Raw genomic sequence first — 18,024 nt, forward strand, 5'->3', positions numbered from 1 at the left:
GATTCAATAAAAATTGTGTAGGCACAATGCTCCACATATAATGTACAAGTAATCTTGGGAATTATGCCTCTTCTCAGAATCTTAGATGAATGCAATGTTTAATGTTTTCCCAGATACATTCTACATTTATCATTTAATAAACATCTTAGAGAAGCATGAAAGAAACAATGGCATAACTAGTTTGCACTGCAGTGAAAGGGTACTTCAAACTTCTGAAGAACACTGTCCCATATATGTGAAAAATCAATTTTACCAAAAAACCCGAGTCATATGAAGTTGAAAACCTGAAAAAAGGACTACCCGCACCTATCACTCATTTGTTTAACTTGCCATTACATTGCATTTGAGTCAGCATAATCTTTATTTCAAAATAACATTTTTATTATATAAAATGTAAAATCCAGCAAAACCAGAAATACGAATATATTTTCTGGGCTTTCACCTTTCTTGATTTTATTCGCGATCTCTTTTCAATACAATTTACACCCTCATCCCCATTTCCAGTCTGATTATACAAGTGCTAAGTGGCAGAAAGGTCTGGAATAAATACATCAAAAAGAGGCAAAGCTGTGAAACTAAGTTGCATGCAACAGGTTCTATGAGGGTGGGGGAAGTGTCTGAGAAATAAAACAGAGTAAGATAATGTAATTGGAAGGTTTTAGCTAAAGTTCTTTCAGTCATCTTTGTCTTTTGCTCCATGTTTCAGGATGCGCGTGAACTCGATGTAATTGAAATTCCCCTTTTTGTCAATAGGTGCTTCTCTGTACAGCTCATCCACTTCCTCATCCGTAAACCGATCCCCCATGGTTGTCAGCAGCTCTCTCAGGTAATCTTCCTGAATGGTGCCTGGAAGGCAACAGAAAGAAGAAAGCAGTCATCACTACTTCCTGGCACTTTAATGGTTCATTTCTAAAGCTAGTCAATCTTATAAAATATTTCAGAATATCCATATCTAGAAACAAAATAAGTTAGTGAACTAAGGCTATATGAACTATATCATTATGTTTTCCAATTATTCTTAGAGTTCTGTGTTAATATTAGATCAAATCATTTAAAAGCTCAGAAACAGATCATATACTTACAAAATTATTCTTAAGCAAATATTTTCCAGAGGTAAAAAAAGAAAACCCTTTCTATTTCAAGAGAAGTACTTCATATAGTCTGGAATGAGGCTGGGCATAAACAAATAGTACTCACCTGTTGCTTCTTCATCAAAGCAAGCAAATGCATTTCTGATGACATCTTCAGGATCTGTGCCATTTAACTTCTCACCAAACATGGTGAGGAACATGGTGAAATTGATGGGCCCTGGTGCCTCATTCATCATGGCATCAAGGTATGCATCAGTGGGATTCTTCCCTGTTAAAAATGCACATTTTAACATTTAAAGACAAAAAAATCTAACTTCAATAGTTATTTCACTATTATTATGCTCCCCAACATATTTTAAAAATTTACATCATTTGACACCAATTTTCAATTAACTTTAAGAACATTTTAAAAGATTATTTTGACAACTTAAAACACATTTGATACATCATAATAAAATGTATTCCAGGCTTACATTGAAGGTTATTTATTCGTTATGTGAACTTTCTCTTCATTATTTTCATTAAAACAAAACAAAACCTGAAGCCAGGCAGTGCCACATGATTACAACTTTTTTTTTTTTTGAGACTACAGACATGTGCCACCACGCCCAGCTAATTTTTTATTTTTTGTAAAGACTGGGTTTCACTGTGTTGCCCAGGCTGGCCTTGAACTCCTGAGCTCAAGTGATCCACCTGCCTTGGCCTCCCAACGTGACAGGATTGCAGGTGTGCATCACCACGCCCAGCCTATATCCTGAATGCTGATAACATCAACGGTTCATCAGGGGAGTCGGTTCAATACAGTCACTCAAAAAAATCTAAATATTCACATTTCCAGTTGTGGTACGGATGCCCATGAGTTGGTATGCTTCAAAGTTGTATTTATAAGTTGGCCATTTAAGTTTAAACTATTAGCATGGTTTTGAATTGGGAGCTTATTTTGAACAATGTTAGATATCTTCAAACACTGTTTACACATGTCATTGAACTGTGGTCTTGTTTGGTATTGTTTGTAATGGGAAATCTTAATCTCCATCCCAAGTGTGAACACTTCTTTTAGTGCAGTGGTGAACTCCCCTGACCTTTCCCTAGGAGCTGGAAGAAATCCCCCTGGAATGGCCAGACATGGTGGGAGTGTTTTTGAGGCCCCACGGTGTGGGGAAGCAGCACTGAACCAACGATCTGGAATACTGGTTTGAATCTCAGTTCTACCACTGGCTGTGGGACACAGGAGGAAGTGGCAGAACTAGCATTCAAACCCAGTATTCCAGATCCTTCATTCAGTGCTGCCCTATGTAGAATGTACTTCTTTTTTTAAAAAGTCTAACACTGACTGATTAAAGTTTGTATCTCAAAGATATCTTCCAACATTAAGTTTATATGATTTTATTAATAGATATTATATCTATTAATCAGATATTCATATCTAAGGAAGCATCTCAAAATTACACCCAACTAAGCCAAAGCTAGAATGACAATCAAAGCTGCAATTATAGTTCATATGTAAGTTTTAACTCTGGGAATTTGGGTGAAATTTAAACATCATGTTGGCATCTATTTCACTGCATTCCAATCCAACCTGATTACACTTACTCAATGCTCCAATATCAAAATTAGCCCAAAATTAAACTCAAGATTCATTGAATAAGTTAAAGTAGCTAAAAAGATCTACTTTCGGCTGGGCGCGGTGGCTCACACCTGTAATCCCAGCTCTTTGGGAGGCCAAGGCGGGCGGATCACAAGGTCAGGGGATCAAGACCATCCTGGCTAACACAGTGAAACCCCATCTGTACTAAAAATACAAAAAATTAGCCAGGCATGGTGGCGAGCGCCTGTAGTCCCAGCTACTTGGGAGGCTGAGCAGGAGAATGGCATGAACATGGGAGGCAGAGCTTGCAGTGAGCTGACATCACGCCACTGCACTCCAGCCTGGGTGACACAGCGAGACTCTGTCTCAAAAAAAAAAAAAAAAAAAAAAAAAAAAAAAAAAAAAAAAAAGATCTACTTTCCTACCTTTCCTACCTCCAGATTTAACCCAATCACTTGCAGCATTTTTTGGGGGGAAGAAAAACTGTAACCAAAAGGTGTGAAGAGAACTCTAGGGTACAAAAAGTTACAGAGATTTAAAATGAATTGGTTTAGGCTAAGCACTTACCGACCCGCTCAAGACATCCAATGTAATCAATCTGTTGATTTGAAAGGTAAATACGTATCTTTTGAAAATTCATATTTATTTCAATTGTTATGAGTACACAGGAGGTGTATGTATTTATGGGGTACATGAGATACCTTGATACAGGCATATAGTGCATAATAATCACATCAAGGTAAATAGCACAGCCATCCCTTCAAGCACTTATCATTTCTTTGTGTTACCAACATTCCAACTATACTGAGTTATTTTAAAATGTACAATAAATGACTGCTGACTGCAGTCACGTTGTTCTATCAAATACTAGATCTTATTCATTCTATCTATACTTTCGTATCTATTAACCATTCCCATTCTTCTCCCCGCCCTTCCCAGTCCTGATAACCATCCTTCTACTTTCCATCTCCATGAGTTCAACTATTTTAACTTTTAGGTCCCACAAATGTGTAAGAACATGTGAAGTTTATCTTTCTGTGCCTGGCTTATTTCACTTAATATAATGTCTTCCATTCCATCCATGTTGTTGCAATGACAGGATCTCATTTTTTATGGCCGAATAGTATTCCATCATACATAAGTACCACATTTTTTAAATCTGTTCATCTGGTGATGGACACTTCTGGTGTTTTCAAATCATGGCTGCTGTGAATAGTGCCGGAATAAACATGGGAGTGCAGATACCTCTTCAATTATACTACTGATTTCCTTTTTTGGGGGTATATACGTAGCAGTGGGATTGCTGGATCACGTGGGAGAGCTCCTATTTGTAGTTCTCTGAGGAACTTCCATACTGTCCTCCACAGTGGCTGTACTTATTTACATTCCTACCAATAATGTATGAAGGTTCCCCTAAAAAGTAAATATATATGCTAAAGCAAACGAAATATGGCCTGAGAAAGACTCCGTATTTCTCATTTGAGTCCTTGCGGATGAACCATAACCTAGCTTACAGTCCGACAAGACTGAAAACCTAACTTAGGAGTATGAGCCTGTAACAACTGCTAAGTCTTGGCCAATCCCAGCAGCCATACTTCAACCATTCCTACACTGCTGAGTGTTCAAACCATGTTCAAATAAGGCATATGCCGAGCTGTAATCAATCCAGCCATTCCATACCTCACTTCCAACTTCTGTATGTCATTTCCCTTTTTTTGTCTATAAATCTTCTACCACGTGGCTGTACTGGAGTCTCTGTGAATCTGCTGTGATTCTGGGGGCTACCTGATTTGCAAATTTTTCATTGCTCAGTTAAACTCCCTTAAATTTAATTAGGCTGAAGTTGTTCTTTTAACACATATCTTTAAAAGGATGGGTTTCTGCAAAACAGAAGGCCTCAAAGACAACCTCTGACTCTATCACGACTTGTTCATTCAACAAATATCTATTGAGCATCTATTATAAGCAGAGTATAGACTCGAGAGTTCAATCTTTGGAAGACGGCTAAGTTCCTCAATTTTCCTCAGAGGCCTTCTTCAGTACTGACTTGCCCAAGAATATACTCAGACATTCTGAATGTGAGAAACACTAGGTTTTATAATCTCACTGCAAATCAGATAAAAATCTTTGATTCTACTCTCACCTTGGATAAACAAAAGTTACAAAATGTTAACAATCAGTGAATATAGCTAAAGATGTGTAGGTGTTCACTATAACGTTCTTTCCACTTTTGTAGGCTTAAAATTTTCAAAATCGTATGTTGGATAGGAATAAGTACACACCTAAACTTTACTTTCAATGTGTTAGGAGAAATAATCAAAATCAAAAGTTAGAAGAATAAAAGCTAGCTAATCATTTTGTAGGCATTAAAAGAAAAAAAAACAAAACCCACCTTTCTTTGCCTTTTTGGCCAGTCAGCCAAGCAGTAGGACAGAGTGCAAAGTCTCACTGTAGGCCATCCCTGACCCGCTCCCAGCCTGCCTCACCCACTCCGCTTTGGCCTATCAAGGTCTCCTTTGCCTGCAGTTCCTTGACTCCCAACTGTAAAATAACTGTTGACTCTGGGCAGAACATGTAGGATGCTCCCTCCTGTCCTTCTTTTTAAGATCAAAAGAAACAATAACAAAATCATAAAAGGAATATTAACACCCATATACCAACATACAAATGGCTGTTTATGTGTGCTTTAAATCCTGTATCTTTACCTTTTCTTTAGTTATCAAAAAAAGTCATACAAAATATTGTGAAAGTCTTCTTCCCTGTTCCCTTTTCCAGTCGCACTGCCCCTCCTCCGCAGAGATAACCATTACTTACTGTCACTCCTTGTTTATAACCCATACTCAACCTTTATTAAGTATATTGTTTAGCTATACTTATTTGAAACTCCGGTATTTTGCTGCCTAGCCATGCCCTGGCTTTCCATCTAGAGACCTAAAAAATTTAGCTAACAGGAACGTTAGTCTACCTGGGCACAGCATCTGCCAGGTCCCCAACCTTACAGGCTTATCCCCATATGACTGGCCAAGGCCCAAAATGGCACCTCCCACACCCGGAAATCTCTCTAGAAGCCTTTTGAGACAAGGAGAGAAATATTTGTACATCACACAAAAAAATGATTCATAAAGAGACAAATTATTATTTTTGGGAAAATTCAAATAAAGAATATAAAGTCTACCTAGAGAAGCAAGCATATCATGCAAATCTTCCTTGTCGATGAAGCCATCTCTGTTCTGATCAATCATGTTGAAGGCCTCTTTGAATTCCTGAATCTGTGACTGGTCAAACATGGCAAACACATTGGATGTTGCGCGCTGAGGGCGCTTCTTGGTGGTCTTGGTCTTTGCCTTTTTGCTCGACATGGTGGTTGTTTAATTCTGGAGTTTAAAAAAACACAAAAACATAAAACCAAAAAAAAAAAAAAAAAAAACCAAAACAAAATTATAAAACAAAGCAAAAACAGAATACACAACACCTAAAGTTAGTATGTAAAAATATCAATATGGAATTATTACTTCAATTGGGTAGGAATAAGTATGCAACTAAACTTTATTTCCAATGGGACAATTAAATGACTGAGTGCAAAAAAAGCAGTTTTGAAACATTAAGGAACAGAATTTGCCCGGCACCAGTGGCTCATGCCTATAATCCCAAGACTTTGGGAGGCCAAGGTGGAAGCATCACTTGAGACTAGGAGTTCGAGACTTGCCTGGGCAACACAGTGAGACTCCCATCTCTAAAAAACAAATAAACACAATAGAAATTATTGATGTACCTTCTCCTGAATTTCAGGGGACCGATTTTTATGAAGTGAGAGTTTAAAATATCTAACGATAGCTAGCATCTATGGAGTACTTACTCTGGCCAAGCAGTGTTACGAAGGCACAGGGCTTCCTCAAAGAGAAAGTCTCCAAAGTTGATCTCTTACTCTGACAAAGACTGTCCCCATTTAATCCTCACAACAGTTGCCTATGGTAGGTACTCTTACTCCCATTTTACTACCAGTATAACATAACCTCTCTGAGCCTCAATTTTTCATCAGCAAAACATGACATCTAGTTCAATGCAAAGAACTAAATGAGATAACATATGTAAAAAGACTAATCATGTTCAAAAAAGGTCTCATCTTTATAAATATCAAACCTACCCTTTCATCTTTCTAGCTATCCCTGCATTTCCCTTTTCCCTTGACAAGACTTTCAGAATACCAGTCTAATGCTGAACTGTCATTTTTCCTTCTGTTTTTTATTTTAGAGATGGGGGGTTCTCACTATATTGCCCAGTCTGGTCTTGAACTCCGAGGCTCGAGAGATCCTCCCAAACCACTGGGATTATAGACAGGAGCCACCGTGCCCAGCCCCTTTTCTCTTCTTCCCAATCATTTCTCGATTCTCTGTAATATGGCTTTGGTAGTAGCCTCCAACACTCTACTGAAAGCCACCAATAATTTAAATATCAAGCAGAAAAGACAGTTGTCATTTCATTTTTTATGTGCAGTTTTATATAATAAATAACACACAAAAATATCATCAGCTCTGGAGTTAGGAAGTCGTAAGTTCAAATCTCAGCTCCACCATTACTAGCTACATATAACCTCTGAAAACCTACGTATCTGAGCCTAACAGCTTTCAGTGAGTTCTGTGAGTCTTAGCAAATAATCAAACTCAAGGGTGGTCTTAGGACAGCCAAACTTGAAACTGCTGTCAGCAATGATGGTCTCGCAGACTGTTTCCGTAACTTCTCACAATGTGAAAACAAATGACTAGACAGGTCAATGATTGAGCAGGGGGATTTTTGGACCTGAGTTTCCAGGACTTCCAGTATTGGGATTTTTTTTTTTTTTTTTTTTTTTGAGACGGAGTCTCGCTCTGTCGCCCAGGCTGGAGTGCAGTGGCCGGATCTCAGCTCACTGCAAGCTCCGCCTCCCGGGTTTATGCCATTCTCCTGCCTCAGCCTCCCGAGTAGCTGGGACTACAGGCGCCCGCCACCACGCCCGGCTACTTTTTTTTTTGTATTTTTTAGTAGAGACGGGGTTTCACTGTGTTAGCCAGGATGGTCTCGATCTCCAGACCTCGTGATCCGCCCATCTCGGCCTCCCAAAGTGCTGAGATTACAGGCTTGAGCCACTGCGCCCGGCCGTATTGGGATTTTTTATATAAATTTATTGTCTGCTTCTATTTCTTCAAGCTAAAGAACACACACAAGGTGTTTTGAAGCTTAACTTAGTGGTGTAGTTTTGAAGTACACCAGCCTCACAGTCCTTACTCTAACATTCCAACTCCTCACCCTCCCCAAGTACAAGTCCTAAATAAATGTTAATTTTCTTCTCTTCCCTGTAACTTAGTTTGTTATTTGATCTTAGTTATCTCGAAGGTTAAATCAGAGACAGAATGTAGTCTACTAACAAGGCATGTGATTATGTTTTCATTCTTGTTCACATACCAAAACTTATAAGGTTCATTTTAATGCTAAAAATTTTGACTCAATTTCTTCAAGATTAGTCAAGTACGTCTGAAGGCAAAAATATTAGTTCTTTCTCTCTCAGTATCAGCAAGTCATTTTGTAATCAAGTTATTTAGAAAAAGTTCCCAAAGAGTTAAATATTTATTTTTAAAAACGAATCAAGCCGGGCGCAGTGGCTCACACCTGTAATCTCAACACTTTGAGAGGCTGAGGCCGGAAGACTGCTTGAGCCCAGGAGTTTGAGACAGGCCTGAGCAACAAAGTGAGACCTTGTCCCTACAAAAAAATAAAAAAATGAGCCAGGTGTGGTGGCGCATGCCTGTGGTCCCAGCTACTACTTGGGAGGCTGGGGTGGAAGGATCATTTGAGACTGGGAGGTCAAGTCTAGTGAACCGTAATGGTGCCCCTAACCTCAGCCTGGGTGACAAAACAAGACACTGTCTCAAAAAATCAAATCAAATCAAAATCAGTCAATTGTATCATGCTACTTCTACAGTTAACCCAAAAATATACTATATTTAAACATTTTTGAAGTTTAGTCCGAGTTCTCTAAGAAGCTGATACCAACATAGAATTAAACACCCAAGGATGTTATTAGGGGAAATGCCTGTGAGAAAGAATATGTAGGTAGTTAGCCTGATAAGGTTAGAAAAGCCATCACCATCTGATGGTGACGCCCAAGAAAAGGAAACAGAGAAGGCAAGTTGATGGAAGAGAACAAAAAACAATTCACTAACTGGTCCTAATCAAAATACGTTAGAGCAGATAAAGGCTCAATGTAGTAATACCATATTTTAAATTTGTTTCATACTTCATTTAAAAACAGTGGTACATTTGTATATGTATACGGTACCTATAAAAACACACACAACATCAGCTGAAAAGTGAGGCAAAATTAAATCAAAATAATCAATCTGAAGGGAACTCTGGCCCCCAAAGAAATTACCACCCTCTCTCCTTCCCTTCTGAAATAAGTATCTTGGCTTCCTCCACCTTCTCACTTCCCACTCACTTTTCAACCCACTACAATCTGGCTTTCTGTTTTCTACTGCAACTGCTTTAATTGCCAAATCTGGTCTAAATCTTCTTGGATCAGTCTACTGCATCACACTGTTTTATCCCTCTTTTCTTTGGAGATCCAGCCACTGTTAGCCTGGTGCTCCCTAACAGTAGAAATGAACTTTCCCAGGTGGAAAGGGTCCCAACCTTGAAGAACTTATGCTCTAATGAGGAAGACTGATTATGTATAATGGTGTATTTGACTTACTCTAGGCTCAGTTCTCCTATTTCTAAGACTTCCTCCTCCATTTCCCTCTTAGATGTTTATCTCCACTTAAATATTCATGTTTCCCAGTATTCTGGCAGCACATGGTTTAAAGTTCTTTTCAGTCTGCGTTCCTTGGATGATCTCATCAACTTTCACTGTTCTGACAACACCTACACCTCCCAAATCTGAACCTCCAGGCCTGACCTTTCCTTGGAGCCTCGGACTCACACATCCAAATGCCTGTGAAAGGCACCCATCTGGATACCCCATAGACACTCATCATCAACATGCTGAAAACTCAATTATCTCCCCCCTCCTGAACTTTTACCATCTTTGTTTCCAATCATCTACCCAGTAGCCAGAAACCTAGGAGTCACCCTCCCCAGTCCCTCTCCCTGATGAACCAAGAAATATTTCTCAGAGATGCTCATCTTCCTCATTCCTCTGTCACCACCCTAAACTGGATCCTCATTATCTCTTGTGTAAAATATTTCTATGGCCTCTTCACTATCCCCTTGCCTCTCGGCTCTCTCAAAACTACCCTCAGTGTTCTAGCCAGGGTTGTTTATGAATATGACCTCATCATTCCACTTTTTAAAATCTTCTTTGGCTCTCCACTTCCTAAAGGATAAAGTACCAAGTTCCTAAACATGGCGCATGAGTCTTCCTTTCCCTACTCTAGAATGAACTTTCCAGCCTCCTCTCTCGTCATTCCCTGCTTTGTACTTTTCCTTTAGCAACACCAAATTGCAAATGTCCCCAAGGTACCATGCCATTTCTTATCTTGTATATCTTTGTTCTTACTATTTTTCCAACCCCAATTGCCCTGATCTACTTCTCTGCCTTAGGAACAGAGAGAGAATTAAAGGGCTACTCAACTTACAGCTACTACCATTTATTAAGTGACTCACATGCTGGAAACATTATGTACGTTAACTGAAACAGGCCCCCCTGCCAAGTGAAGAAACTGAAGGTCAAAGATATTAAATAATCTTGCCCAAGGTCACCTCGCGGCAGAGCTAGGATTCAAATCCCATTTGTTACAGGTTGTTTCTCCCTGTATATTTTCTACTTCCTACGAAATACTCTTCTAATTATTTTGAGTTTAGCATAAAATTTTTAAAACTTGCAATGCCACCAATATAATTCAACACTGATTTCTGAGCACCTACATTCCTCTAAATGCAAATGCTAGACAAACTGAGTTTTCAAACCAAGTCAAACTATACCAGAGACACCAATGTACAGAATAGAGTTGCAGTCAGTAAATGAAACGTGAATGGCACTTCCTGGAATTGTGCAGTGTAGTAGCCCTGGTTGGATTTAGTCAGGTGGCAACTATCAGTCATGGCTTTCCTTTGAAACTTTGATCTAGGACTGTCCAATTTATTAATGTTTAACAAGAAGCATTCAAAACAACAACAAACAAAACACAAAAAACCAACCCAACCCTTAAAGACAGAAAATAGCCATACAGAACACAGCACAAAATGAATGTAATAACCCTCAATAGCAGTAAAAACACTTCTTCCTCCCTCTGCAACCCTGTTACTCTGATATTGCTATAAATTTCTAATATAAAGTGAACTAAAGGATATAAGTAGTACTCAGAGGCTACATCAAAGGCAGGCATGTAGGAATTGATACAGCACTCCCTCCTTATGTGAGGGGGATACATTCCAAGACCCCAGTGGATCCTGAAACCAGGGATAGCACCCAACCCACACAGTAAGCCCTCCATATCCACAAGTTCCACACTCAGATTCAACCGAGAATCAATTGTTCCTTTATTTGGAAAAATACAAACAAAAAATGCAACAATAAAAATACAAATAAAAAATACAGTATAACAACTATTTATATAGTATTTGCATTATATTAGGTATTATAAGCAATCTAGAGATGATTTAAAGTATTCAGGAGGATATGTGTAGGTTATATGCAAATACTATGCCATTTTATATGGGGGACTTGAGCATCTGCAGATTCTGGTATCTGCAGGAGGGTCCTGGAACCAACCCTCTGCAGATCCAGATGAATGACTACATACACTGTTTTCTTATACATACATACCTACGATAAAGTTTAATTCATACATTAAGCACCCAACAGATTAACAATAATCAAATAGAACAATTATAATATACTGTAATAAAAATTATGTGGATGAGATCTCTCTCTGAAAATACCTCACTGTACTGTACTCACTTATTTTCAGACCTCAGTTGACCACAGGTAACTGAAACGGAGGAAGCAAAACCATGGACAGTGGAAAGAAGCATCATATAAGACTACTGTATTATTTATTATAAGTGGCTGTGGCATCAACATACTTAGTTGATAATAAAAATGTTTGTAAAGTCACTTGCAGTACTGACATGCAAACAGAAACATGGACACCATCATCATTAATAAGTAGAAACTGTCTATGTACTTCAGCATATAGGGCTCTATCGAAGCCTGGGGAAGATGCTCACAGAGCACATTTTGTTAGCTACCTATGATTTCCTCAACATCGCTTTGAGGCTTCTTCCTTCAACTATCTGAAGTCAGCTAGAGCAAGTAAATACGGCTCCCAAAGCAGTTAAATCCTCTGGTTTCAATCTTGGCTGCACATCAGAATCACCTCAGAGGTTTCAAACAAGTGATGCCTGTAGCTTCAAGGAAATGGAAGGTCTGGGGGTGGAGCCCAGGCATCTGTAGTTTCAAAAATGCACCAGGTGATTTCAATGCACACTGAAGGTTGAGAACCACTTAGATTGTTAAGTTAACCACTTAGATCACATTGGCTGTTTATGCATCTAGCTGCCCTTAGTTTTTCAATGTTATCATTATGGTTTAATGGAGATGTTGGAGACGTGGATTCTAATTCCAGTTCTATCATTCACAAGTTGTATGATCGCTGGTCATTTCGGCTTTCCCAGGCCTCATTTTCCTCATCCATAAAATAAGTATTAAGTAGATCAGAAGTCATAACCTGGCAGCTACCAAACTACATGCAGTCTGCAGAGAGGTTCATTTAGTAATCCGCAGGGATGACCTTTAAAATGCCTCTTTTAAAAATTGAATCAGTTTGCCAACATTTTAAAAAACTGAACATTTTATGTAACCTAAATTTCAAATATTTTAAACAACTGTACTATAAGGAATCACTTGACCAGCGTCCTGGAAATTCCTGTAGGTCGTAAGTGTTCAACAAGCAATCCCCTCTACTCCCTCCATCTCCTTATCCCAGCTGGTATTAGTTTGTTATCTGTCTGGCCCCTCAGAACACTTCACCTTGCCCCTCTGGTCATGGTGGTAGCCAGCTTCCAAGAAAGCCCTCAACAATTCTCATGCCCTTGTGCAGTCCCCTCCAACAATGAAAAGTGTTGACCTGTGTAACCAATAAGATGCTGTGACAATAGGATATTGTGGGCCGGGCGTGGTGGCTCACGAGGTCAGGAGATTGAGACCATCCTGGCTAACACAGTGAAACCCCATTTCTACTAAAAATACAAAAAATTAGCCGGGCGTGGTGGTGGGCGCCTGCAGTCCCAACTACTCGGGAGGCTGAGGCAGGAGAATGGCGTGAACCCAGTAGGTGGAGCTTGCAGTGAGCCGAGATCGTGCCACTGCACTCCAGCCTGGGCGACAGGGCAAGACTCTGTCCCAAAAAAAAAGAAAGAAAAAAAAGATATTGTGAAATGAGGGTGTTTGGCTTTGTCATAATACACCTTGCAGCTTTTTCCCTGCTCTGTGTTGGATCACTCAATCTGCGGGAGCCAGGTCATAAAGACACTCACACAGACCTGTGGAGAGATCCATGTGGCAGGGAATTGAGGATTCTTGCCAACAGCCAGCACCAACTTGTCAGCTATGTGTCAGCCATCTTGGAGGCTGATCTTCCTTCAGATGACTGCAGCCCCCACATGCCACCTCATGAGAGACCCTGTGTCAGAACCACCCACCTAAGCTGCTCTGGCTCTGACCCTCAAAAATTGTTCATTGTTTCTGAGGTGCTAGGTTTTGGAGTCATTTGTTATACACCAATAGAAAAGCTATAAAGCCACTGTCTCCTTGACCTCTTTAATGTTAAAATAGGGCTATGCCTTTATTTCAGAATTATAGTCACAGTCCAAGTTCCAAGGGACCACAGTCAAGTTTGCATAGCACAGGGAATTTTCTATTTCTGAAGAGAAAAGTTTAACTCCTTCTACTCAGTTTCCATTCAAGTTCTGTAGGTTCTTTTTACTGCACGAGTCACCCTTCCTCAACATTCCTATCACCACCATCCTATTCTTTTGGCTGAATTCCTCTGGCTCTGACCAGCAAATCACTTCCTGATTTGCTAGTTATTCCTGCTTTCTAATTAGAGCCTCAAAGCTCTGTCCTTTTTCCTAAGTACTAACTGAAAACCTGGTAGTATAAAGGCACCACTCAAAAACGAGATAATTGAGGAGGGGAGGGAGGAGCTGGTTTTGTGAGCAAAGGATGATAAACAACTCAAATTTTAGCTGGGCCACAGTAGAATGCTAGTAGAGGACAGGACTCTGAGGGGGTCTTGTTAGCAGTGCTGATGTGTGAGCAGAGGCACAAGGTAAAGCCCTCACAGTAGATGAACTCACACAGAAAAGCAGAGAGTAGTTCTTGGGCTGAAACCTAAGGTCATTTTTACTCCACCTCATCTTCTTCAAGGTCTATCAGAATCTTTAGAAATTTATCACGGATTCTTATGGTTATTACTGTAGTCAAGATGAATGTTCTAACTGGAAGACTCAAATGACTGGACACATAAGCAACAGTCTGAAAACAGCAGTCATAAACAGAATTTAGTTTATATCAAGTTAAAATACTTCTGAAATTAACCGCATATACCTAATGACATATAATTGTTTTTATGCTGCATATTTAGGCAAAAAAGATAGCTCTATAAATTATTAGAAGTATTTTTTTTCAAGGAGTCAGACTCAATTTTTTCAACTTTTTTTTAACACCAGGGAAGCATTTCCCCTAGTACTCAATATGTATTTTAACACTTACCACATACATGTAACATTGACATTTCTTTCTCTATCATAGGTTTTATGATCATTCCAGTTGGCTGCAAACTTCCTATTCTGAGCCTCCCATATTATTTTGTTTTACTGCAGTGAAATTTATATAGTCAAATGTACAAACCTTAATCAGTTTTTATAATGTGTATACCCATGTAACTATCACTCCCATTAAGTTACAAATGTTAACACTGTTCCAGAAAATTCTCTCCAAGTTAATCACCATCTCCCATCTCCCATCTCCCACTGTTCAGATTTCTATCCCCATAGATTAGTTTTGTTTTTGAACTTCTTATAAACGGAATTGTACAGTATATATTCATATATATGCCTGTCTTCTTTCACTCAATACAATGTTTTTGAAATTCACCTCTCTTACTGGGTTTATGGCACAAAGTTCACTGCAGCCTGGAACTCTTGGACTCAAGTGATCCTCCTAACTCAGCCTCTTGAGCAGCTAGAACTACAGGCATGAGCCACCATACACAGCTACTTTGCAAGGAGGGGGTGCGGGGGTAGAGACAGGGTCTCGCTATGTTGCCCAGGTTGGTCTTGAACCCCTGGCTTCAAATGACCCTCCCACCTTGGCCTCCCAAAGCACTGGGATTACAGGTGTGAGCCACCATGCCTGGCCATATTCATTCCTTTTATTGCCTTCTGCCTTTCCACTTTGGACTGTGGAACTTAGTAGTGTGCCTTGCACATGGCAGGTGCTCAAATAATCCTAGTTAAGCAAATACATATATATATGTATAGATATATGTATAGTATATATAGTTGTGTATAGTGTGTATATTTAGTTCCTTCCTGTAACAAACAGAATTACACATATATGTTCATTACAAGGTAGGTCCCGGATCTGAATTCCAACATGAGGCTTTTCTCTATGGTCTACCTATGGTTCCAGTCTCTTCCCCAAGAGATCCCTAAAGAAACTTAGCAGCTACCCACTGCTCCATACCTGGAAGAAGCAGTACTAACCAGGGACAATAACTGAGTGCTAAAGATGTGCCGGGCACTGATTTAAGCATTTCGTATGTATTAACACATTTAATCCTCACGACAACTCATCATATAGGTACTGTTACCATTCTCTTCTCTCAGATACGAAAATCAGGGTAAAGAGAATAAACAACTTGCCACACCGCTAGAAAATGGCAGAACTTAAGAGTCAGGATCTGTACTCAGGAAATCTAGCTCCAGAGCTTGAACCACTAGCCAGTAACATCCTGCATACAGGCAGCTGAAATTCTCTACCATGAAAATGTGGATAGCTGGGAGTAATAAGCAATGATACTCCAAAGTTAATGTGTGGAGTGAGGAAGGAAGATCCCAAAGATGCTGGCAAAAAGGGTATGATAAACTCATCCCCAAATATACCTGGAGTCTTTGAATTTTGGGAGAAAGGGAAAACTAGCCCCATGTTGGGGCTCCACATCCTGTTATCTTTCCTAACCTTAGCAACTCTCGTCTGGGGATCTGTCCTTTAGAAGTTGCAGTTCATCTTGTCCAAGCTTAGTCTCATCAAAGCATAAACGCACACCGAGTCAGCCATCATAAAAGTTGTTTCACTCAACAGAGCCTGAACAAGGCAAAAGCTGTGCTCTTAGTTATGAAGTCCAGGAGGGTCCACCACCTTGGGCAAATGACCTCACCTCTCTGGGTTTCGCTTTTCTCAGTTATAAAACGCAAAGGCTTCACAAGGTAATCGATTAGGTCCTACTGACTGCTAAATGCTTTGATTCTTCTCTTACCAAAAGACCATACCAAATCTACCTTCAAGTAAAGCGGCCAAATGAATCCTCTAAACATCCCTTTCTTATTACTCCCTTAGTGAAGACTCCAAAATTACTCTCTATGGCTTCTTACATAATCTTTTCTTTCTCCTAAGTTTTCAAGACATCCATAAGAAGGTACCACTTAACCTATCTACCCTTATTTGCTACTATTAGTCGTTACAGTTCTGTTCCACACCCGCTGGTATGGGTTCCATACCCCACGGTCTGCTTTTCACAGGAGACAATTCCCAGCTTTTGAGTTCTGCTCTTGTTACCACCTCCCACACATCTAGCCGGAAACGCCAAGTTCTCCCTCCTAGGGCTGAATCCAAGGCCTTCAGTGAGGTCACGATTCTTTTCCAAGTAACCTTTCCCTATTTCTGTTAACTGTCCTTTCTTCAGTCAACACGGATAAACTAAACCTTTACAAGATGCAAGACATACTAAGCGAATTACAACTCTATGTAAATCATTACATTTGAGCCTGTATCAACCACACACTCGGCTACCGGCATGCTAATAGCTTCCTTGGAGGCTTCACCTTAGGCAAGACCGTGCACTAGGAGGCTCCTGTACCCTCCAAAGCATCCAGGACAGTGTTGGGCACAGGGCAGGTACTCCACACGAACACGCCCGGGTGTGCCCTAATCCACCGTCAGGGCCCGCCGCTGCGCCGGGGGGGGGGCAGGCGTTGACCCCGGGGCCGGCGGGCGGTCCAGGGCCCAGGTGTGTGAGGTCACCCAGGTGCTGGAGGGTCGACCCACGCACCGCCGGGCCCCGGCCACCTCTCCAGCAGGGCGTCTCCCCCGGCCGGCTCCATCGCCTGCAGCCTCCCGGCCCCCGGACTTCCGGGCTAGGGTCTCACCGCCAACGCTCCTCCCTCCTCCCTCCACCTCCGGCCCCGTGCCCCCTTCTCAGCCAGCCTGACAGGTCCCGCCGACGCCTGGCCGCGCTGGGGCGGGGTCCCGCCGCAGGCGCGCGACGGGAGGGGGCGCGGGGACACGGAGGCGGCCCGAGGGGTCTCGCGAGCGGAGTCGAGCGCCACTCACCCGGCGCCAAACACCAGAACCGGGGTCGCCCTGAGCGAGACGACGAACGACAGCGAAGAGCGCTAGGCTGTGGCCGGACAGTGGCGGCGCCGACACTTCCTGCCTGAAGGGGCGGAGCGGAAGGCGCACCGGAAGGCGCGGCTGGACCAAGTGGAACAGGGGTGCGCAGAGTGTTCGCGCCCGCGCGCGGGGTCTGCGTGTCAGCCGAGCGGCTGGGCTGCTGGGGCCGGAGGCACACGGCCGGGGTCTTAATTGCTCTTCGGCCTGCTCCGATCCGCTGCGATATAGCGGCCGGCGTTGCGGCGGTCGACCGCAGCCGGGTCCTCGTCCCCCGCTCCTTTGGCAGCTCCGCGGCCCTTCCGCATTCCTGGCCCGCTGGGCGCGGCTGGGCCGGGCGCTGGAATTTGACCCGAGCGGGCCGCGATCAGCGGAGGATTTGGGGTACCCTTTGACCCAGGCGGGGCGCGATCCGCCGAGGATTTGGGGTCGCCTGGCGCCGAACCCTGAGTTGCCAGATTTAGCAAGTAAAAGTACAGTTCTTCTAAATTTGAGTTTCAGACAAGACAGGGTTTAGGGTTCTTCCCATGTAATGTTGAGAAGGTGAGGGCGGCGCCTGGGCGGATTCTTTTCCGCTCCAGAATCCCTTTCTCTTTTCAAACCGCATTCCAGCCCGAGTTAAATCCTTTAACCTACTCCTCTCTGCTTACCCTCATAAGGTTTACGGCCGTATGAGGCTACGGCCACAGCATATGGCT

General features: G+C 41.7%; 1 protein-coding gene across 1 annotated transcript; it reads right to left on the reverse strand.

The window, feature by feature from the left end:
• Positions 1–342: 342 nt before the first annotated feature.
• Positions 343–17,625, reverse strand: MYL12B (myosin light chain 12B). The gene is made up of 4 exons (XM_017878325.1): positions 17,270–17,625; positions 5,855–6,053; positions 1,198–1,359; positions 343–846 (listed from the first exon to the last, which is right to left on the reverse strand). Exons 2-4 carry the CDS (start codon positions 6,036–6,038, stop codon positions 674–676), a joined length of 519 nt encoding a protein of 172 aa, XP_017733814.1. The 5' UTR covers positions 6,039–6,053; positions 17,270–17,625; the 3' UTR covers positions 343–673.
• Positions 17,626–18,024: the final 399 nt, after the last annotated feature.

The sequence above is a fragment of the Rhinopithecus bieti genome, unplaced genomic scaffold (genome assembly GCF_001698545.2).
Source record: "Rhinopithecus bieti isolate Rb0 unplaced genomic scaffold, ASM169854v2 scaffold_11839, whole genome shotgun sequence".
In the NCBI taxonomy this organism is placed as follows: Eukaryota; Metazoa; Chordata; class Mammalia; order Primates; family Cercopithecidae; genus Rhinopithecus; species Rhinopithecus bieti.